This window comes from Hylobates moloch, unplaced genomic scaffold, assembly GCF_009828535.3.
Source record: "Hylobates moloch isolate HMO894 unplaced genomic scaffold, HMol_V3 SCAFFOLD_19, whole genome shotgun sequence".
In the NCBI taxonomy this organism is placed as follows: Eukaryota; Metazoa; Chordata; class Mammalia; order Primates; family Hylobatidae; genus Hylobates; species Hylobates moloch.
In genome coordinates, this window is record NW_026652294.1 from 26,685,421 (window position 1) to 26,708,891 (window position 23,471).

General features: G+C 42.4%; 1 protein-coding gene across 2 annotated transcripts in view; it reads left to right on the top strand.

Moving 5' to 3' along the window:
- Positions 1 to 225: 225 nt before the first annotated feature.
- The window catches only part of ATXN10 (ataxin 10), a 174,671-nt gene continuing 151,425 nt past the window's right edge, over positions 226 to 23,471 (top strand). For both annotated transcript variants that reach the window (XM_058431991.1, XM_032139168.2), the window contains exons 1-3: positions 226 to 580; positions 18,381 to 18,572; positions 21,660 to 21,742. In XM_058431991.1, coding sequence (XP_058287974.1) covers positions 465 to 580; positions 18,381 to 18,572; positions 21,660 to 21,742 — 391 coding nt within the window. In that variant the 5' untranslated portion in view covers positions 226 to 464. The remainder of the gene's footprint in view (positions 581 to 18,380; positions 18,573 to 21,659; positions 21,743 to 23,471) is intronic.

The window sequence follows — 23,471 nt, forward strand, 5'->3', positions numbered from 1 at the left end:
CCCCTCTTTCTCAGGGTGAACCTCTGGTTCCCGATACCCGCTCCCAAGACCGAGACCCTGTTACGGCCCCATCAACACGGGTCCCCCTCCCCCCGGCGTCCCCTCCCCTCGGAGGAGCCCCGTCTGCGACGCTTCCCAGTCAATCACCCCCAGCATCCCTCCCCGCTCTCACCCAGAACTTCCGCCGCGCCCCCTCCCCTCAGGCGGGACTTCCGCCGGCGCCCCCTCCCCCGCGGCGCCGTCTCCTCCTCCAGCCTGAGGCGAGTCTGGGCTAAGCCTGGAGCTCTCCGGCCGCGGCGCAGCTTCAGGGCAGCGCGAGCTGCAGGGGCGGCGGCGGTTAGGGCTGTGTAGGGCGAGGCCTCCCCCTTCCTCTTCGCCATCCTACTTCTCCCTCCTCGCCATCCTCCCCCTTCGTCCTCCTCGCCTTCCTCCTCGTCAGGCTCGGCCGAGCTGTGAGCCGCAAGATGGCGGCGCCCAGGCCGCCGCCTGCCAGGCTGTCGGGCGTCATGGTGCCGGCACCCATCCAGGACCTGGAGGCCCTGCGAGCGCTCACGGCGCTCTTCAAAGAGCAGCGGAACCGGTAACGGGCCCGGCTGGGGGGCTGCCCCGGGCAGGGGAGGGCAGCCGGGACTCCCGCGGCGGCCCCGGCCTGGACCCAGGCGCCGCCCCCGCCTCGCTGGAGACGCGGAGGGCGAGGCCTGCGCGGGCTGTCCGAGCGCCACCCAGGCCTCCCGACTCCCAGGCACCGCCTCGTGCTCGTGGGTCCCCGCGGGGCCTGGGGCGGGCGCCCGCTCCCCCACCGCAGCCAGTCCGGGTGCGAAGCCGCGACCCCGGGAGCCCTTGCCGCGGCGTGCCGGTGATGTTGATCCAACACACGCTTAGGCCGCCCCTGTCATGTGCGAGGGCTGCGCCAGGCCCTGGCTGCAAGACCCACGCGGGCCCTAGAGTCATGAAGCGTGTGTTTGAGCGGGAGAGACGCGTGTTACGGACGCGGGAATTGCGCACTTGCGGGGATGGCAGTCTCTAGGCATGGAGTGGGACTGGCACTCCTTTCTCCTCGGCGTTAGAGCCCAGGCTGCACCATCCCCCCTGAGGGCAGCGCTCTGTGCAGTGTGGAGGAGCACGGGCCTGGAGAGACCAGTCCAGTCCTGATGCCACTGAGGGGCAAGATAGCTAGGCAAAAAGAGAAGGTGCCCAGGAGTCGACAGTTGTGGATTTGGTTCCTGGCCTTGCAAGCTGCGTGTTACTGTGCAGTTTCTCCAGGCTTTAGAATTCTTGTGTAAAAAAATGGGACTATAATAAACAGCTTAGTTGCTGGGTTGTACAGAGGAATAAATGAAATAAAGCATGTGAAAATATAAAATGTGCGAAGCCCTCAGTCAATGCTTATTTGATCTTGTTCTGTCCTCTGGGCCTCAGTTTTCTTGTCTATTTAATGGGAGTAAATTTGAACAGTACCTCCCTGGTGATAGTGTCATAAGGATTAAATGAGATATAATACATATTAAATCCTTAGGACATACCTGTGCATAGCACTAAATGTAGCTGATATCACAACACATTGATTGGTAGTTCCCCAGGTATCAGCTATTGTGCTAGGTGATGGGGTGGGAAAATGGAAAGTTCTTGTTCTCTCCTGTACTAGTACGTACAAGATAACATACAGCTGTGGGGGTATGTATGTACAAAGAGCAGAGGGAACACTGAAGAAAGACAGACTTGGGTCTGCCTAGGTGATCACTAGAGGACTTCCTCTCTTTAAACTAGACACCTGGTCTGAGCACTTCTTTACCTCAAATCACTTTGGGAAATGTGGAGCTGCTGAAAGAATGCTATTATTAAAAGTCCCTGGTACTGCTCTATGGGCCTTTGGGGGAGATGTAGTTATTGATTTAATGCTTAGGCATTTCTGTATCATGATGGGCCCTCCTTTTAGTTAATAACCCAGTCATCAACCATTTATTGAGCACCTACTATGAAACAGGTTTTTTGTTAGGGTCTGAGGGTACAAAGAGGAATGATGTGATCCCTTTTACCAAGCATATTTGGGAAATTGCTAAATAAACACATTGTAATGGAAATCTATACAAGAGGTGGTGGCACAGGGGAACGTGTGGATCTGTTGGAAGATTGGCGAGCCATTTTTTTTTTATTGAGATGGAGTCTGGCTGTGTCGCCCAGGCTGGAGTGCAGTGGCGCAATCTTGGCTCACTGCAAGCTCCGCCTCCCGGGTTCATGCCATTCTCCTGCCTCAGCCTCCCGAGTAGCTGGCACTACAGGCGCCCGCCACCACGCCCAGCTAATTTTTTTGTATTTTTAGTAGAGACGAGATTTCACCGTGTTAGCCAGGATGGTCTCAATCTCCTGACCTTGTGATCCGCCCGCCTTGGCCTCCCAAAGTGCTGGGATTACAGGCGTGAGCCACCGTGCCCGGCCCAGGAGAGGCTTTTTAAGATTATTTCAGGTGCTGGGTTATAGATGAGAGGACTAGAAGGAACAGTGTCTGCAAAGGGGCCATATGTTAATTTTGCAAAACCGATGACACAATTAAGTAAAGTAACATAGATTAGGTTTCTCCTACAGAGGAGACATTTATTCAGACATCAGTTCCCTTTTTATAACTTGGAGAAAATCCAAGCCCCTGAGCCAGTTTAGAAGGCCCTTCTTGACTCTATCTCTTGTGAGGGAAGAAGTTACAGAGAACCATTGATGGTTTTTGTCAAGGGAGTGGCATGATAAGATCTGCCTGTTAGATCTTCCTGGCCGCCTCCTCCTCCACCTCCATTGTGGGGAATAAAAGAGGATGAAGCTAGAGACAGGGGACCTTTAAGGAGTGGTAGCAGAAGCCCATGTGAAAGAGAAAAGTGCCTAAATTAGGACATTGTGAGGATGAGTAGAATAAATACTGAGAGATACAAGGTTGAATGGACAGGACTCGGACCAATTGGATTGTTGGGGAGAGAATGAGGAAATGAGGATGCTTCCCAGATTTCATCTGAGTTCTGGGGCGGTGTCCTTGTTCCAGGCAGAGATTGGAGACCAGGAAGGGTGAAATGATGTTCAGGGCCTGGCATGGAAAGACATAGTTGTGTGGTGGTGCAGAGAACTCATGATCAGGGTTTATAACGACAGGCTTCTGGTCCTGGTTCTGTCACTGCTTCTCTTTGTCTTTGGACAAATTATAAGGGTCTTGTGGGGCTGGGCCCAGACTCCCGCCCCTCTGAGAGGATCCCTCCAGTTCTGATGCTCAGGGAGCCAGTGTTTGTCCTTGAGGGTCTCCTCTTCAGAGAGGGCATAGGGCTGTTGTCTGGTATGAACAGGAACACAGATGGACCCAGGGGGAGGATGGGTCAAGGTGTTACAAGGTGGACGAGATAAAAAGTCAAGCAAAATGAGACCTCAGTGTAGCAAATAGAAAACGGCAGACAAAAAGCAAAAACAGTGAGGAAAGTAATTAAGAGATTCTTCTCTTTTGGTGGAATACATTATTTCTTTAGGATTCCATTTTATATTTGAAGAATCATAGACAATGTAGTTGGTGGTCCTTCTGAGCTCTTCCATGCTACAAAACAAACTTCTGTCTGTGGTAGCTTGAGTAATAGAAGTGTCATGCAGTGGAAAGAGCAGTGGCTTTGGAACCATGGAGACCTGGATGTGAATCCTGGCTTAGTCTCTGTAGACTTCTTGTTTCTTGTCTTGAAAACGGGATGATGGTAGCCACTTTTACGGATTATTTTGAGGCTCTGTAATATTGTGTGTGTAGCATAGTGGTTTATGCATAGTAAATGCCATTTATTTAGGACCTGTTATTAAAATATAACAAGGTTATAAGTGACCAAGAATCCATTTGTGTTGAATCTCCTATCTTATCAAAAACAAAAATTGAAGCTATTTCAGGAAGACAGTTCTAATTTTGGGGTTTCCAGAGAAAGGGATCTCAGGATCTCATTACAATTTTAGCAACCCCCAAGTGAAGAGAAATTCTTATATCCCATTGTGGTAATTTTAAATATGTCCACAAATTCTTTGATACTCTGACTTTCTCAAGAGGAGGAGGTTAATTCTTTTCTCCTTGAGTGTGGGCTGAACTTAGTGGCTTGCTTCTGAAGAGTAGAATATGGCAGAAGTGACAGTGTGCGACTTCTCAGACTAGGTCATAAAAAGCATCGTAGTTTCCTCTTTGCTAGCTCTTTCTTGGATCGCCCACTCTGACGAAGCCAGCTGCCATGTCATGAGGACACTCAAGCATCCATATGCAGAGAGCTGTGTGGTGAGGAGCTGAGGCCTCCTTTGAACAGCCATGTGATGAACTACCTTGGAAGCAGGTCCTCTGAGCTCCAGTCACATCCTCAGCCACGTGTGCAACCCCATGAGACACCCTAAGCCTCTCAGATCTGTGTGAGATCATAAATGTTATTGTTTTAAAATGCTAAATTTGGGGCTAATTTGCTATGTAGCAATACATCATTAATACACCAGTCTAAATTCTGCATGCACTGTATTAAATGCATTCTGTAACCCACTTCTTAAACAGTGTCTTGGTCACTAAAATAATTTAAACATATTGCTTATGGTCATATAATACCAGCATTGAGATATTCCTCAGCTGTTTCTTCTCTGTATAATTCTTTTTTCTCACATTTGTTTTATACTTTTTGCTTAATGTAGATATCAGCATATTTCACATTTGTTTAACAAGTGATTTAGCTTGCTGTGAGTCTTTGCAAGTCATGTTAAATTCTTTCTGAACAAGTAAGACAAACACATTTAAAATTCTATTTTAGTTGCTCCTTTAGTTATTTTTCTTTTTTTTTTTGAGACAAGGCCTCACTTTGTCATCCAGGTTGGAGTGCATTTTTTCTAGAGAAGGGGTCTCACTATGTTGCCCAGGCTGGTCTCAAACTCCTGGCTTCAAGTGATCCTCCTGCCTTGACCTCCCAAAGTGTTGGGATTACAGGCATGAGCCACCGTACCTGGCTAGTTGCCTTTATAATGCATCTGTGAGGCATCTCCAGACCCCCCAAAGTGTAGAGCCAGGTGAGGTGGGTTGTCATACTCCATCTGTGCTGTTCCTTAAGTAGCCACTAGCTACATGTAGCTACTTAATTAATTGAAAATAAGTAAAATTAATATTTGCTTAGTTGCATTAGCCATATTTTTTAATTTTTAATTTTAATTTTTTTTATTTTTATTTTTTTTTGAGACAGAGTTTCACTCTTGTTGCCCAGGTTGGAGTGCAATGGTGTGGTCTTGGCTCACCACAACCTTCGCCTCCCGGGTTCAAGCGATTCACTTGCCTCAGCTTCCCGAGTAGCTGGAATTACAGGCATGCGCCACCACACCTGGCTAATTTTGTATTTTTAATAGAGACGGGGTTTCTCCATGTTGGTCAGGTTGGTCTTGAACTCCCGACCTCAGGTGATCCGCCTGCCTCGGCCTCCCAAAGTGCTGGGATTATAGGCATGAGCCACCGTGCCCGGCCCTTTATTACTATTTTTAGAGACAGGGTCTCACTCTGTTGCCCAAGCTGGAGTGCGGTGGCACAATCATAGTTCACTGCATCCTCGACTTCCTGGGCCCAAGCAATCCTCCTGCCTCTTTCCCCAGTAGCTGGGACTACAGGTGTACACCACCATGCCCAGATAATTTTTTTTGTTTATTTTTTGTAGAGATGGGGTCTCGCCATGTTGCCCAGGCTGGCATTAGCCATATTTTAAGTGCTCATTGGCCACATGTGATTGTGACAGCACAGATATAGAATATTTCCATCATCACAGAAAGTTCTGGAAATAGTGCTCTTCTGTAATAAGTTTTCTATAGGGGAGATCATGTTCTGACTCTTGAGTATTCTTGAAATAATGGAACATTTGGATACTGCTTTCTATAAATTCATCTCATACTTAAACACCTCATTGGTCTTCCACCTGGTAAACTTCTTGAATAAAGTGGGCACATCACATTCACTGTACGCCTGGCATCTAGCATAGAGTTGATAGTGGCAGATGCTTATCGGTTTCTTGAGTTGCTGCAATTTCTATACCTTATTACTCATTGCACTTGCTTGGTCTTTTTCTTAGTCGTGTAGACAGTAATGTTTTTTTCAGCTTCTATCAGTATAGCTCATTTTTTCTCTTTAATCTGCTTAGACAAAATGAGGTTTTCGTTGGTGTTTAATTTAAAAATTAAAAAAAAAATCAGGCCAAAAGATCTTAAAAAAAATGAAAAGGCAAGTCCTGGACTTAGAGAAGTATTTAAAATATATATGATAAAGAAGTTGTTTCAGAATATATAAAGGACTCCTACCTACAACTCAACAAAAAAGACTCCTACAACTCAGTTTGAAAATTGGGCAAAATCTGTGCTTTACAAAGAAAAAGGCCAATAAGCATATGATAAAGTGTTCCAAATCATTAGTCATTAGGGAAATGCAGTTAAAACTACAGTGAGAGACTACTGCATACCGTTTAGGATGGCTATTATCCAGAAAATGGAAAAGAACAAGTATTGTTGAGGATGTGGGGAAATGGGAACCCTTGTGTGTTGCTAGTTGACATGTAAAATGGTGCTGCCAGTATGGAAAATAATTTGGTGGGTCCTCAAAAAGCTAAGCATGGAATATGACCAAGCCATTTTACTCTTAGGTATATGCCCGAAGAAAATGAAAAAGGACAAATACTGTATGATTCTGCTTTTATGAAATACCTAGAACAGTCAGACTTGTAGAGACAGAAAGTAGATTAGAGGTTACTAGGATTTGGAGAGGGGAAATGGGGAGTTACTGCTTCATGTTTACAGAGTTTCTATTTGAGTGTTAAAAAAATTTTGGAAGTAGAGGTGATAGTTGTACAACATTGTGAATATAATTAAAGCCATTGAACTGTAGACTTAAAATGAACAAAATGGCAAATTTTATGTTATATATATGTATTTTACCACAATTAAAAAAATTAATAATACAATGTACCAAAATCCGTTTAATTGTACACTTTAAGTGGGTGACTTTAGTGTGCCACGTCAACCCTATCTCAATAGTGCTGTTATAAACAAAACCATAATAAGATACCTCTGCATCCCTATTAGAATGGCTACAATGAAAATGAGTGACACTGAATTTTGGTGGGCATGTGAAGCTATATATTTATGATTTTTAAAAAGTCACATTGTTTGGAGTGGAGGGGTGTGTTTAAAATGTGAACTCCTCCCTCACTGCTATTTTTGTTTCATAATAAAATAGCCTTTTATGTATCTTTTTCCCTACTCAGTAGTTAGTGCCTTTGTTGAAGGGAGGGACTTTATGGTGTTTCTTAGCAGGGTGCCTGACCCATTTTGGGTACTCTGTAAATGTTGAACTGAACTGAATAGAGCAATGAGGAGCCAGTAGCTCCAGTGAGCCAATCAGTGATTACTCAAATTACTAAAATGCTACTGATTACTTTACCATGTAATTCATTCATTGAATCATACCACACATGATATATGTAAGATCTGTGCTTAGTGCTGCAGCTGTGATCGATATGATAAAATTAACTATGTGTAGCTTACTTTGAACTATTAACATAGGAGTAGCTCACATGCTATTAAATTATTAAATTTAATAAATCTGTAATTTGCTAAAAATGTATATTTGTAATTTATATTTACAAAATAAATTTGTAAATTTGTAAATATAAATGTCTTAAGCCTTCATTTCTTTGCTTATACACACTCCTCATTTTCCCTCAAGGTTGAGTTATCATTTCACTTCCTTTTGAAAGCCGTTTCTGACCTCCAGGTGCTTTTGCCCTGTATTCCTTTGGCACTCTGTGCTTACCTCTTTCAAAGAACTTCACATAGAGTATTACAGTCACTTAATTACCTACCAGTCTCACTAGAGTGAGAGCAGCCTGAGGCCAGGACTCTTATTTACCTCTGTTTTCAGTACCAACTTTCAGGCCTACCACATAATGAGCATTCAATAGTATTTTTATTATTTTCTTTAACACCTAATTTTCTTGAGCCATGAGAGAGAAAATGAGAGCATAGAAGAAAGACTTTAATTAGGAGGGGAAAGGAAACGTTAAATATGACAGATGACTGATTTCAAGGGGTAAGAAATGACTTGGTATTGTTACTTGGTTGTATAAATATGTTGACTAACCTTCATAAAGAAAGTGAATAGATTAAGTGCTTTAGAGGTCAACATACCACAGAGGTAAAAAATAAACCTATTCATCTGTGTATACACACGCACATAGATTTTCCCCGGACATTACTGAGCCTCTGGTCAGCAAGTGTCTTTACACCAAAACACACAAAAACCCAAAAAACAAAAACCCACACTAGTCATCAGCTTGGCTAAGGATGCCATATGGCATTTTGACTCAACCGTGATTCAGCTCAACTTTGTTGAGAGAGAACATCAATTAAGTTACACTATAAAAAGCGTATTTTAGAGTGTGCTGGCAATTTCCTTTATTTTTACCTATGCCATGAGCTGGAATGCTACATGGAATTGTTTGGTAAGGTGTTCTGACTCAGCTTCAAAATACAGAAGTGGTCAGTGTGAGCCACCTCATACATTCAATTATCTTAAATGCATGAAGTAGACAGGAAAGTTTGAGCCAGCCAATCAAAATAAATAAGGTTAGGATTGTGACCACCAGTACCCTCAGAGCAGAGTTTCTCAGCTCTTTCATTCTTCCAGTCTTTTGTGGTGGTCACTGGACCCAAGGGCTTGGTCACTGGACTGTGGGCAATGACACTCAAAAGCAAAGGAACTGGGACTACCACTAGGGCGAGCTGGGCCCTCTGATGGCCACAAGCTTAGAGAAGTTATTAGAGTTAACAAGATGATCCATAAGTGAGGGATGCTCTTTCATTATAGCTATTGAGGAGTCTGTTTGTGTACTGCTTAGAACAGTGTCTGGCACCTAATAGACACAGTTTAAGTGTTAGCGTTATCGTTGTTGGTGTCATTGTCATCATCATCAATGAGGATATTATAAAACTATCAAAAGACATTTAAAAAGACAAATGGTAAGATACACCATTGTATTATAGGAAACTTCAATAACAAAGACATCAATACCTCCCAAATTGACCTATGGATTCAGTGCCATTCATAATAAAATTGCAGCAGGGTTTTTGCTAGAAATTCACAAACTGATTTTCTAAGTTATATGAGAAACTCCTAGGTTTTCTCTTACTCTCTGAACTCTCATCCCTTAAAGGCTTTTTTTTTTTTGAGATAGGGTCTCACTGTGTCACCTAGGCTGGAGTGCAGTGGTGCTATCACAGCACCACCATGCCCTGCTAATTAAAAAATTTTTTTTTTTTTTTTTGTAGAAATTAGCTCTCACTATGTTTCCCAGGCTGGTCTTGAACTCCTGGGCTCAAGTGATCCTCCTGCCTCAGCCTCCCATAGTATTGGGATTACAGGTGTGAGCCACTGTGCCTGGAACCCTTTAAGGTTTTTTACATGAATCCTTTTCTGACTCCCCAGTTCTTAAGATCCTTCTCTGTGCCCTCAGCAAAATTCCCTGTATCCTGAACTTCTGTAAACATCCATTCATCGTCTTGATCTAAATGGAATATGGCTCTGAGGACATGCCTTTCCCAGGGTTCTTGAAAGTGGGAGGCTGTTTTCTCTCCTGCACTCAGTATAATGCTTGGCTCAAAGGTGTGGTAGTTCTCTTTGATTGTCGTTGCTGCTTTCAGACCTTTTTCCTCCATAGACCACTCCAACTTTTAATCTCATGACATCACAGTACCACTTGTTTAATCACTTTTGTAGTTAAAAGAGACCTTTGGGTCAGTCTGCCTCATTCCTTGAAGAGTTTAGCCCTGTCTCACTTTTCACTCTATTTCTTCTCCTGTCTTAAATCTTGGTTATTTCATTGTTTATATAGATTATCCTTTCATTATCCTGACCTCGAATTTCTTTGACTTTCTCTCCCTTAGTGAGCTTGACCTCCATCCCATCTCAGCCACACATTGCCATACCTTACTTAGACTTTATCCATAACTGTAGCTGCCTTCCCCCACAATCTCAAGAGTCCCAATCCCTGTTTTATCTTCTCTTTAGGGCCCCTGCTTCATCAAGTCTTTAACCTCACCAGGACCTACAGTCTTTTGACCCTGTTTCCTATTTACTACCCCTTTTGTTTTTCATTCCCTTTCTTAATGTTCACATTCCCATCTTGATCTGGCTTAGATCCGTGGATGAGTAATAAGAGCATTTTTTAATGTACATCCTCAACTCCACTGCCTCCTCTCTAAACTTTGTTATGTTTGCCCAGTAAAACTCCAGCTCTGGTCAAATCCAACTTGTTTCCTTTGTGCTAGTACCCAAATAGCTGAACAAGGCTAGAGAAAAACGTACAGTCGTGCAGACTGCTCTCACTTTAACTTGCTGATCACTAACTAAGGTGGCCCTTAATGCTGCCTGTCAGTCCCGCTGATTGCCCTGGTCCCTTGACTCTCCTGCTCCCTGAGTCAGGTATTTCATGCCCCACTCTCTTCAAACCTCCATCCCATCTCCCTCATCCTCACTCTCAGCTCTCTGAAAATAGGAGCAACCAGAAGATAATTTCCAGGAACTCTCATCACCCTCTCTGCCCACCTACTTGTATCTGTGCCCATAACCTGCCTTTGCTTCTGGTCTGTGAATGAGCGGTCTTGCTCTGAATATGAGCTCCCCTTAAGTTTGCACTAAATTCCATTGCCTTTTGCATACATTGCTCCAGCAGTCTTCTTCCCTCCCCTGTTAAAAATCATCAGTTTTACCCTTTCTATTGGATTGCACTCATCAGTTTATAGATCTGCTGTAATTTTTCCGATACTAAGAAAAATCTCTCCCTCCATTTCCCTGAGTGATAATCCTTCCCGGATCTCAGAACTCAGTCCTCAGACCTCTTCTCTTTTCTGCCTATATTTACTTTCACAGTATTTTCACTCAATCTTGTGGCTTTAATAGCTTCCGTTTGCTGGTGACTAACATTTTTCTTTAGCTGGACTTTTTTTTTTTTTTTGTGCTTTTTTTGAGACAGGGTCTTGCTCTGTCACCCAGGCTGGAGTGCAGGGGCACGATCTGCAGCCTTGACCTCCCAGGCATAAGCAGTTCTTCCAATCCAGCCTCCCTTGTAGCTGAGACTACAGGCATCCACCACCACACCTGGCTATTTTTTTGAATTTTTTTGTAGAGACAGGGTCTTACCATGTTGCCCAGTCTGGTCTTGAACTCCTGGCCTCAGGTGATCCACCCGCCTTGGCCTCCCAAAGTGCTGGGATTACAGGCATGAGCCACTGCACCTGGCTTAGCTAGATTTTTCTCCTGAATGCTAGACTTGTTTATTCACCTGACTACTTCACATTCTACTTATATTTCTCCTGATCCTCTCATCCACCAGATATCCTCAGAGTACTCTTGTTTCTATAAACAATAAATACATCTTTCAATTTATGGCTCAGGCTAAAGTTTTGGTGTCATCCTTCACTCCCCTTTTTTAGACACCCTCATAAGAATCCATCATCAAGTCCTATTGGCTTTATCTTTAAAATATCCAGAATTTGATTTCTATTTACCATATCTGCTGCTTTCCCTCTGCTCCAAAAACAGCCTTCTAACTGGTCTCCTGCTGTCTTCTCTTCCTTTAAGACTGATTCTTTACAAAGTAGCCAAAGAGATCCTTTTAACACGTAAGTCAGATGATGTCACCCCTCTGCTCAGAACCTTCCATGGGCCGGGCGCGGTGGCTCACGCCTGTCATCTCAGCACTTTGAGAGGCCAAGGCTGGTGGATCACCTGAGGCCAGGAGTTTGAGACCAGCCTGGCCAACATGGTGAAACCCCATCTCTACTAAAAATACAAAAATTTGTTGGGCATGGTGGCACATGCCTGAAATTCTACCTACTTGGGAGGCTGAGGCATGAGAATTGCTTGAACCTGGGAGGCGGGGTTTGCAGTGAGCTGAGATCCTGCCTCTGCACTCCAGCCTGGGCAACAGAGCAAAGCTCTGTCTCGGAAACAAAATGAAAAAAAGAACCTTCCATGGCTTCACGTCAGGATAAAAGCCAACGTCCTTCCACGGCCTACTGTGCCTGTGCAGGGTGGCTCCGTCTTCTCTCTCTGAGTCGCACTTCTCTTTTCTCACTGGGGTTCATTGAAGCCAGCCCTGACTTCCCCGTGACGTGCTCTGTATGCCTTTGCCTCTAGTCCAAGCTCTTTTCCCAGCAAGATGCATAGTTGGCTCCCTCACCTTCTTTGGGTCTGTGCTCAAATACTACTTTTAAAATAAGGTTTAAATAATGTCTTATATACAAAATCTTTCTCTAAGAATATAAAGACATTCTCCTTTTATTTTCTTCCAAAGCCTTGCAATTTTGTCTTCTATATATTCCTAAATCCACCTGGAGTTACTTTTTGGGTAGTGTAAGTAAGGATCCAATTCAGTTTTTTTCCTTCTAGATTAACAGTTGTTACAGCACCTCTTCGAGCACAGTCCATCTTCCCCAGGTCTTTAATGCTATCGATAGATGCCATTTAACAAGTTACCATGTATACACAGTTCTGCTCTTGGGCTCTCTTTTCCAGTGGTTGATTTTCTGCCTCTGTGCTAATTTCACCTTTTCTTAGCTTCTCTTTCTTTCATTTTCTTTTCTTTTCATGTTTTAGAGACAAGGTCTTGCTCTGTCACCCAGGCCTGAGTGCAGTGTTGTGATCATAGCTCACCACAGCCTTGAACTCAGGTTCAAGCAGTCCTGCATCAGGCTCCCAAGTAGCTGGGACTACGAGGCACAGACCATCAAGCCCAGCTAATTAAAACAATTTTTTTTTGTAGAGATAGGGTCTTGCTATGTTAGGCAGGTCTTGAACTCTCCTGGCTTCTGCCTCTCAAAGCACTGGAATTATAGGCACGAACCACTGCGCCTGGCCGCCTTAGTTCCTTTCATTTAGTACAGTGCATTTGTTCTGATGAAAGATGAATTTTGAATGTGATGAGGACAGTGGGAAAGAGGAAGTGTGTGGTTTTTGGGGAGTGGGGAGAGGACTGGTATGTTTGGAGCCCTTTAAAGCAGGGGTTGCCAAACCATGGCCAGATCTGGCCCACTACCTGTTTTTTTTTATGACCCATGAGTTAAGAATGGTTTTTTACGTTTTTAAATGGTTGGGGAGATAATAAAATTTCATGACACATGAAAATTATATGAATTTAAATTTTAGTTTCCACAAACAGAGTTTCATTAGAGCCCAGCCATGTTCACTTGTTTAGGTGTTTCCCATGGCTGCGTTTGTGCACTGGGGGAGTTGAGAGTGTGACAGAGGCTGTTTGGCCATCAGAGCTAGAAATACTCACTCTCTGACCCTTTACAGAAAAAGTTTGTGACCCTGCAAAATGGATTGGTCTGGGTTGTCAGGACAGCTTCAGAATCCTGGATGTGACAGAAGAGGAGAGAAGAGTATGAAAAGAAGTTTTGAGTTCTGTGCAGATTTCAAAATTTTATCCTAGGCTGTTTGTGGCAGGAGATACAAATGTTTTTATTTTCTGTTTTTGTTCAATCCTGCCCAGTCAAATCAGCAAGATTATGGTTTTAAATAACAACCAGTGATTGTTATTTTAATCTCTGAACTTGTGTGGATTTTAATAGTTTTTCTCACTGGCAGTTGTTAAACTACTCTAAACCACATATGCCAGTTTTTAAGTAAATCTAAGGTATTAGAATAAATCTTTTAACAAGTATGAAGGTCTTAGTTGTAGCATTACAATGACTAGCATGTAGCTTTTTTTTTTTTTTTTTAGTAGGAAGTCCCACCTGATGATTTAACTGTAAAATGTATATACATACAGTATATTAGACCTATCTAACCTGTTACATATAGTCACAGGTAGTTTTCTTTAATTTTACTCAAACAGGACTTGCCAAGATTAAACCCTACAGATCTGTTCAAACTTGAAGGAAATGAAATTCTACCTTTTGTATAATTCAAAGGATTTTTTTGGTTCTGTAATGTAACATTTCATTTATACATTGTCTTCAGGGTATGCATTCCTTTCTAATAGGAATGTCTAACGGTTGAATTTTAATTGTCCTTGTAAGTACTTTCTGCCTTCTGTGAATGAAGTAGCTAAGCTTTTTAAAGTCTCTGTACATTTTTTGTTAGTTTGGTTAAAGCAGAAATGACAGCAGTTATTATTAATAACGTTTGTAATATTGGAGTGATTGATCTTTACCATTTCATTGTCATTAATCATTACACATACTTAGCTGCATTGTCTTTACAGTGAACGTAGATTTTGCAGACAAGAGTATACTAGGACTACTCTGGATCTGTAATGCCAAATAGTTTTCTTTCAAGGCTATAGAGAAGGTAAAGATGTATAGAAGAGTTAAATGCTCTCATAGTATTTACTGTTACTGAATAAAAGCTTCTTTGTCCTCATCTGATGAAACTTGTTGACATATATTGTATAAAAATATAGTGAATAGAAGCTATAGATATTATATGACTCTAGAGGAAGAGTTTTACTGACACCATTTATAAAAGGAAACAGACATCTAAAACATGTTCTTTGCTCTTAAGAAATTTAAAATACAGTTAATTGGGTTATAACTCCTCCCAGACCCTCAAGCTTATCCACTGTATCATTTAATGGGAAAGGAGAAATTCGATGTTTGCTTAATAGCAATCATAAAATATCTACATGATATTCACATCTTAAAATCTGACAGGTTTTTAAGTTTCTGAGTAGAGATTATATGGATTTCTTAATGGGAAAGGGAGGGTTGAGCTGATACCTCACTTTCCCCTTCTTTGCGTTGCTGACTCAAAGAGCACTGATTTCACTGCCTATGTCAGGCCTAATTCCTGGCTCTGAGCACAAGCTCTGTAAGTGCTTGGATTACATAGCAAGGCTGTGATGCAGTCAGGGGCCACTTGAGCGTGCGAACAGTCTCATCACTGTTTAAAACTTGAACAAATTCAATCAATGGGTGCCAATTCTGGGCCCTAGAGATATAGAAAACAATAAGATAGTCTCCATTTTTCAAGGACTTAACAGTCTAGCTGGGGAGATAGGATAAGTAAATCTTATCTGATGTGGACAAGTTATTCCAGTCTTCTGAACAGAGATCCAGGGCGGCATAGAGGGAGTCTGTTTGTCTGGAAAAGTGGAGGAGTTTCGCCAGGTCTGAGTTTTCCAAAGGTTTAAAAGGAGATGCAGACGAGGTGCAGTGGCTCACGCCTGTAATCCCAACACTTCGGGAGGCCGAGGCGAGCAGATCACAAGGTCAGGACCGAGATCAGCCTGGCCAAAATGGTGAAACCTCGTCTCTACTAAAATACAAAAAAATTAGCCGGGCGTGGCGGCATGTGCCTGTAGTCCCAGCTACTCAGGAGGCTGAGGCAGAAGAATCACTTGAACCCAGGAGGCGGAGGTTGCAGTGAGCTGAGATCGCACTACTGCACTCTAGCCTGGGCAACAGAGCAAGACTCCATCTCAAAAAAAAAAAAAAAAAAAAAAGATGTAAGTTTCTCTCAGGCAGAGGATTGGGAGATTTGGAGAGGACTTTCTTCTGGTGGTGGGATATGTTTGAGCAAAGACAGAAGATTGGCGAAATCGAGGGTTTTCAGGAATCCATGGTTTACAACCTGGGGAGAGCATATGACAGTGATCACAGCTCCACATTATTTTTTCTTTATACTGCAAACGCGAATTATTGTGTGCCAAATAGATGCTGTCATGATTACTCTTTAGTCGCTATTAATAGTTATTTGGATTTCAGGAATCTTTTGGTTGGCCTTAGCTCAGTTAAATGCTTTTCATTTGGTTAAAATTATTATAAAGGCATGGTGCATATATAACAAATTACCATGTAGCATTAGGAATTATTCACAACATAGTTCATGAACTTTATTCTATGGTCGGGATAGCCTTTTTGCCGTTTTCTTTAAGAATATTGCTTTTCTTCTATCTTGTTTAGTCTGTACCATAGTTTGATTCCAAAGCTTTTGCTGTGCTAGATACCAATTTTGAGTAAAACAGATGTTAAGATTGCAAGGAATGACTTCAGGGAAGAGCATTCACGGGGGAAAGGTGGGTTCCCTTGTGAGAGGCAGACGGCAAAGGATCAGGTGAAAGAAATAATTCTCGCTGCTTTCTTACAGCTGTAAATACACATTCTTAGTCCTCTCAGTAGGAAAAGAGAGGCGTTATTGAAGCTTATTCAAGTTGCAGGGGTCTACTTTTATTTGACTATAGCATTAAATAATAAATGGCTTCAAAACTTCATGCAGATGGGGCAGATAGAGGTGATTAGATGTGTTCTTTGTCCTAGAAATTGTGATCAGCCTTAGCATTCTTCATAGTGTTTTAAACTCCTGGGTATTTTCTTAGCTTATTAGTGGCTACAATATATTTGGTACTCCTTAAAGCTACCTTAAGAGTGTTAGTAAATCGGCCAGGTGCGGTGGCTCACACCTGTAATCCTAGCACTTTGGAAGGCCGAGGTAGGCAGATCACGAGATCGGGAGTTCGAGACCAGGTTGGCTAATACGGTGAAACCCTGTCTCTACTAAAAATACAAAAATTAGCCAGGCGTTGTGGCATGTGCCTGTAGTCCCAGCTACTCGGGAGGCTGAGGCAGAAGAATCGCTTGAACTCGGGAGGCAGAGGTTACAGTGAGCCAATATCGCGCCACTGCAACTCCAGCCTGGGCGACAGAGCAAAACTCCGTCTCAAAAAAAAAAAAAAAAAAGAATGTTAGTGAGTATTCTTCTATTCTTCTTATGGCAATGTCACTAAAAAATGGCTTATATACTTGTGTCATATAGTTTATTGAGGCAGGATTAGTGCTGTAGCCTTGAATTTTCATTTTTTAGTTTGGTCACTCGGTTGCCAAGACACTGAGTCAAAGTTTCATTATCTACACTCAGAGGGCTGACTGGGGGAGACATAGACAAATTATTTTATGTGCAGTTTCCCAGTTTTTAATTAATTTATACTCTGCCTCTTTCAAAACCAAGTTTGAGATGCCTTAAAAAATAAATACGAGAAAAAGATAAGGGGGGAAATTAGGGATAGTGGAAAAGCCAGATAGAAAAAGTAAGGATTCATATTGTTTGGGTCATAAATTTGACTCCAGACTTAAGAAAGGCCCCGACAGAGAGAAAACATAATAAATAATGTGAGTTCTATTGTCTGTTCGTAAGATAAAAACACACATCACTTGTTATATAAGAAGCCATGGTACTGAAGTTCAAGGAGAGAAGTGTTTCCTCTGCCCCCGGAAAAGGGGCCTCCATAGGTGTCTCCTGCAGCAATTGAGTGGCTCTGTAACCTGGGCAGCTCAGTGTCCGGAGTTCTGAATGAACATGTGGCTTCCTGCTGGTCTGGCTCAATCCAAGGGTGAAAGGTGGGGCACTGTGAATCTACAGCGAGAGCAGAAGGAGAAAATTCATATGGTCTAAATCATTTGGCATTTATAGAATCTCTTAAATTGTCCAATGTGGCAACTTTCCTTCTAACGTTAGAAGAGATTTGCTGTTTCTTTAGGGGATTTATGGAATGAGGAAGTTGGCTTGCATTTAGGTGCCATGTTGCACAAAAAATTCTTATCTTCAGAGCTCTGGAATGATAGCCAGTGCAGGCAGTACTCCTGGCATGAGAGGCATGCAGAGACTGAGATGCCCAGAGGGTGCAGCCACAGGTTCATCTTTCTCCCTGGGCATACATTCTTGGTGGAAGAACGGGCACATTTTACATTCTCCTTCTCTCCTTTCTCTCCCATCTATGTAGTTGACTGTTTAGAAGTTTGGTGTGTGTGTTGTCAGCCTCACTGTGTCTACAGAGTAGATAGTATCCTTGTCCTACAGGAATACTGTTTCTTATAACTGAACTTAGGTATGTATCAGGTGACAGAGGACTGGGTATATTCTCTATCTAGGACATTAAATAAAGATACTCTGTTCTGATTCAGGGCAAATCCATAAGCATGAGCAGTCACTGGAACTGGGATTTGGGTTGTTATGGGTAGTGGAAGTACTCAGGCCAGAATGCTTTCAGTTGGCCTTGTGGCTCTGCCAGTTATTGGCTGAGTGATTTGTGCAAGTTACTTACCATCTCTGCTTCACTTACCTTATCTGTAAATGGAGAGGACAGTGTTGGCTTCATAAGGCTATTGCAAAGACCGAGATAATACATGAGAAGTGACAAGAACACTGTCTGGTGCATAGCAAGTGCTCAATATGTGTAGATCTTTTATTTGGTGTTGTAAATTAAGGAGCTAAAACAGTTAAGCCTAGCGTACCTCCCCACAATAGTAGATAAAAGCAGTTTTCTGAACAGGACATTTGGAAATCATAATCTTTTTTTCTGATTCGTGATAATTTTATCCTTTTTCAGAGAAACAGCACCCAGGACTATCTTCCAAAGAGTTCTGGATATCCTAAAGAAATCTTCTCATGCTGTTGAGCTTGCCTGCAGAGATCCATCCCAAGTGGAAAACCTGGCTTCCAGTCTGCAGTTAATAACAGAATGCTTCAGGTGTCTTCGCAATGCTTGCATAGAGTGTTCTGTGAACCAGAATTCAATCAGGTAGTTACACATATACCTTGGATTCTGTTTCTTTGTATATGTGCATGCTGGTTCTGTCATTTGGTTTATCTGTTAGAAGTTGTTTTGGGCTGGCTGAGGTGGCTCATGTCTGTAATCCCAGCATTTTGGGAGGCTGAGGCAGGAGGATTGCTTGAGTCCAGGAGTTCAAGACCAGTCTGGGCAACATGGCGAGACCTTATCTCTACAAAAAAATACAAAAAATTGGCTGGACATGGTGGTGCGCACCTGTAGTCCCAGCTGCTCAGGAGGCTGAGGTGGGAGGATTGCTTGGGCCAGGGAGAGGCAGAGGTTGCAGTAATCTGGGATGATGCCATTGCTGCAGGCTGGGCCACATTTTGAGACCCTGTCTTAGGAAAAAAAAAAAAGTTGTTCTGGCATGATAGTATCACCCACTGTTATTGTAGGATTGCCCTTTACATCTGCGGGAAGAGGCCCTCTACAGGCCTTGCCATTGGAGTCTCTCTGACTAGTGTATAAAATAATAGAGTGTGTTTAACATTAGGGGTTAGGTTTCTTGTTTGTTTTTATCACATGTTTTGAAGTATTTGGTTCTTCATAGTGTTTTGAAGCTGATTTTGAGTCTTTGTTCCTAGATTTTACCTGCCTAAGTTTATATGCAGTTCTTGACCTCAGGTTGTAAATGTTTTAATTACTTTTAATGTTTTAATTTGTTACTCTTACGTTTGAACAAGAAGCATATTTTGTAAATTTACAAGATGACCTGTCTTTCCTAAAGATCGTGTAAAGTTCCAAGCTCTGCTTCCACCTATTTTATGATGTGCACATTTTTAAAAGTAGTTAAAACATGAGCACGCGAGCTGTCCAGTGCTCTTCTTTGCTTTTACATGTTACTGTCTCCTCCCAGAACCCAGCATCTTTCTTCTTTGATTTTATGAACCTGCTTTTTATTAAAAATTTTTACTTGAAGTCAGAAGCCACAAACAGGATGCTCACTTTCTTTCCTGGACTTGGATGTAGACAGAGCCTCCAGGCTTCCCTGTCACCACTGTGATGGGTGAGCTTGGGCTGGTCCAGAAGCCATCTGAGGGACTCCCTTCGGTTAGACACATATACCTGAGGCTTTGATATGATTAATGAGATTTTTAAGATCAAAGGAGAGAGGGTAAAAAGTGAGTCGTGTAACTTCAATACTAAACCAAACCTGCCATCTGTTTGCAGATAAATGGATAGAAACAACAATAATCTTGATAATCATAGTCAACATTCTAAAACATAACTAGTTATAAGCTAGAAGCATCTGGCCAGAAAGGCTAGTTTCTTTTGTCCTTTTCCAGTCAAAAGGTGCTTTAGTGTGATGGGGAAGGAAAGGAGAGCCTTAGAACTAACTTTTGACTGTGGCTGGCAGATAACACCTTTGTGCTTGGCTAACCTTGGTGGGGAAGGGAGCGAGCATTCGTTGAGCCTGCCTTCAGCATTGGGCTTTGTGCCAAGTGCTTTGCTTGTAGTATCTTCTTTAATTCTTAGAACAAACTCAAGAAATTTTTCCATTTTTACAAAAGACAAAACTGTAACTTGGAGAGGTTAAATAACTTGTCTGAGAGTCACTTGTTAAGTGAGAGAGGCTGGGAACATTCTCTCCATATCCAGACATCTGACTCTAAAGCTTAAGCTTAACAAGCAGTCCGCCCTTACTGTTCTGAGCTTAAGCTCAAAAGCAGTCTGGGCCAGGCGCGGTGACTCACGCCTGTAATCCCAACACTTTGGGAGGCCGAGGCGGGTGAATCATGAGGTCAGGAGTTCGAGACCAGCCTGGCCAGCATGGTGAAACCCTGTCTCTACTAAAAATAATTAGCTGGGTGTGGTGGCACACACCTGTAGTCCCAGCTACTCTGGAAGCTGAGGCAGGAGAATCGCTTGAACCAGGAAAGCAGAGGTTCACTGAGCCAAGATTGTGCTACTGCACTTCATCTTGGGCAACAGAGTGAGACTCCCATCTCAAAAAAAAAATGCAGTGTACTCTTGCTGTCCTGAGCCTTACACACTGGTCCTGTTGTGGATGACTGCTCCATCTTGACCCTAGACAGATGACTTGGTCTTCCTGAGTATCAGTTTTCTCCTCTGTAAAACTGGGTAAGCAATGTCTTCCAAACAAGCTGGTTATGGGGTGTAAATGAGATTACTTATGTAAATGCCTAATGCACATTGTGTGCTCAGTAAACATTAAATGTTTCTGCCTCTGCCACAGGAATGAATGTATAACACAAGTTTATGCTAATACTTTCTTTCAAAGCAGGCAATTTTTATTTTCTTTTTTGAGTAATATATGCAAACTATAAAAATTCAAACATTACAAAAATAGATACTATGACAAGTAAGTTATTGGTGGTCTTTTGGTAGGGCCAGCCAAGCAAGGGCTGTGCTGTTTGTGATAATATCTTTTTATTGCATGCAACTTACGGTTGGGCTGAAATGAAAATGAACATTTAAGGGTGTTAATTTTTCTGCCTCTTCCCTTCTAGGATTGTATTATTTTCACTGTTGATTTTTAAAGGAAAATTTCAACCATTTAGGGCAGCAATTTTCAGAAAAGAATTTTCTAGTTAGAAATACTACAAAGAGTCTAGTAAAGACTTTGTGGCCAAGCTTAACTAAGGCCAGTATTTCTGAGCCAGTCAAGATTCAGACTGCAGCTAGTACATATTTTTCTGATGTTTTATTTTAAGTTGTTAAAGAAAGAGTTAATCAAAAGGTGTGATGCTATTAAGGCCTAGATCTTTTTACATCTTTTGCACTTTGTGTGGACTGGGACTGTTTTTGCCAAGAATGCGTGGAATGGGGTATAATACAATAAAGCAAAGAATCTGAGTCATGGGAAACTTCAGGAAGTGCTCAAAGAAAACTGTTGGAAGCAGTTAGCTCTACATGTAAATATAACCTCTATTGCTAGGGTTGCTATAGTTTTCCTGTAAAGAGCCAGATAATAAATAATTTAGGCTTTGTAATCTCTGTCAGATTTCTCAGCTCTCCCATTGTAGTGCAAAAACAGCCATAGACAATATATGAATGAATGAACATGTCTAATTTTGTCTTTTTTAAAAAACCCAGGAACTTGGATACGATTGGTGTTGCTGTTGATTTGATTCTTCTGTTTCGTGAACTGCGAGTGGAACAGGAATCTCTGTTGACAGGTAGCATGCAATATAATTCATGGATTATTTATATCTTTATAAAGCGTTCAAAACCAGTACTTTGAGTATTAACATCATTCATTGAAACACATGTTCTGTATTTCATGAGATAGGGAAACTTTAATAGTGAAATATTAAAGAATTATAAAGTTGTAGCAACTTCCCTTCCTGAATGGCTGAATTTTGTTCCTTTCACATTTGTATGTTGAAGTCTGTCTGTTCCAGTTGCTATAACAAAATGCCTTAGGCTGGGTAGTTTATAAACAACAGAAATGTATTGCTTACAGTTCTGGAGGCTGGAAAGTCCAAGATTAAGGTACCAGCCGATTGGGTGTTTTGCGGGGGCTGCTCTCGTCTTCATAGATGGTGCCTCTTGCTTTGTTCTCCTGTGGTGGAAGGTGGAAGGCAGAAGGTGTAAACAAGCTCTCTGGGCCCCTTTTATAAGGGCACTAATCCCATTCACGAGGGCTCCACCATCATGACCTAGTCACTTCCCAAAGGCCCCATCTTATACTAGCATGTTGGGGATTAGATTTCAGCATAGGAATTTTGGAGGGGCACAGGTATTCAGATCATAGCATGGTCCTAACCCCCAGTACCCAGAATGTGACTGAATTTGGAGATAGGGTCTTTAAAGAGGTAATTAAGGTAAAATTAGGGTATATGACTGGTATCCTTATAGGAAGAGGAAATTAGGACATGGCCATGCTCAGAGTAAAGACCATGTGAAGACACAGGGAGAAGATGACCTTCTGCAGGCCAAGGAGAGAGACCTCAGAAGAAATCAGCCCTGTTGACACCTTGATCTTGGATCTCCAGCCACCAGAACTGTGTGAAAATAATTGTCTGTTGTTTAAGCCATTCAGTCTGTGGTAAGACTAATAGACCATCTTTTAATATTTATGAATGTGACAGGCCCTGGTCTAGGTTTTGGGTGTGATTCAGACAGTGACCAAAACAGACAAAAACTGTCTGCCCTTAGAGAACTCACATTCCGTTGAGGGGAGCCACATGTTAAGTGTCTAAGTTAAGTATCTAGTGTGATGAAAATGGAACTTAGCTCTGATTGTTAACGGTTGTTGACTTGGGATTAAGAGAAATACCACGCTTCTTTAGACTCATTAGTAGAATGGTTTTGGTCTTTGTTCTTCTAGCATCAATACCTTTCCTTTGGTCAGTGGTTATTATCTTAACATAATGTTTAAAAAAACCATAGATTTTGAATATATGATCTCTTTGTCCCAGGAATTGAAATACTTTATGGGTAAACCTAAATTATTTGATAAGAAAATCTTGATGTAGGCTGGGTGCCGTGGCTCATGCCTGTAATCCTAACACTTGGAGAGGCCAAGGTGGACAGATTGCTTGAGCTCAGGCGTTCGAGACCAGCCTGGGCAACATGGTGAAACCCCGTTTCTAAAAAAATACAAAGGCTAGGTGCAGTGGCTCACGCCTGTAATCCCAGCACTTTGGGAGGCTGAGGTGGGCAGATCATTTGAGGTCAGGAATTCAAGACCAGCCTGGCCAACATGGTGAAACCCCCTCTCTACTAAAAATACAAAAATTAGCTGGGCGTGATGGTGCATACTTGTAATCCCAGCTACTCAGGAGGCTGAGGCAGGAGAATTGCTTGAACCCAGGAGGTGGAGGTTGCAGTGAGCCGAGATCGTGCCATTGCACTCCAGCCTGGGTGACAAGAGTAAAATTCTGTCTCAAAAAAAAAAAAAAA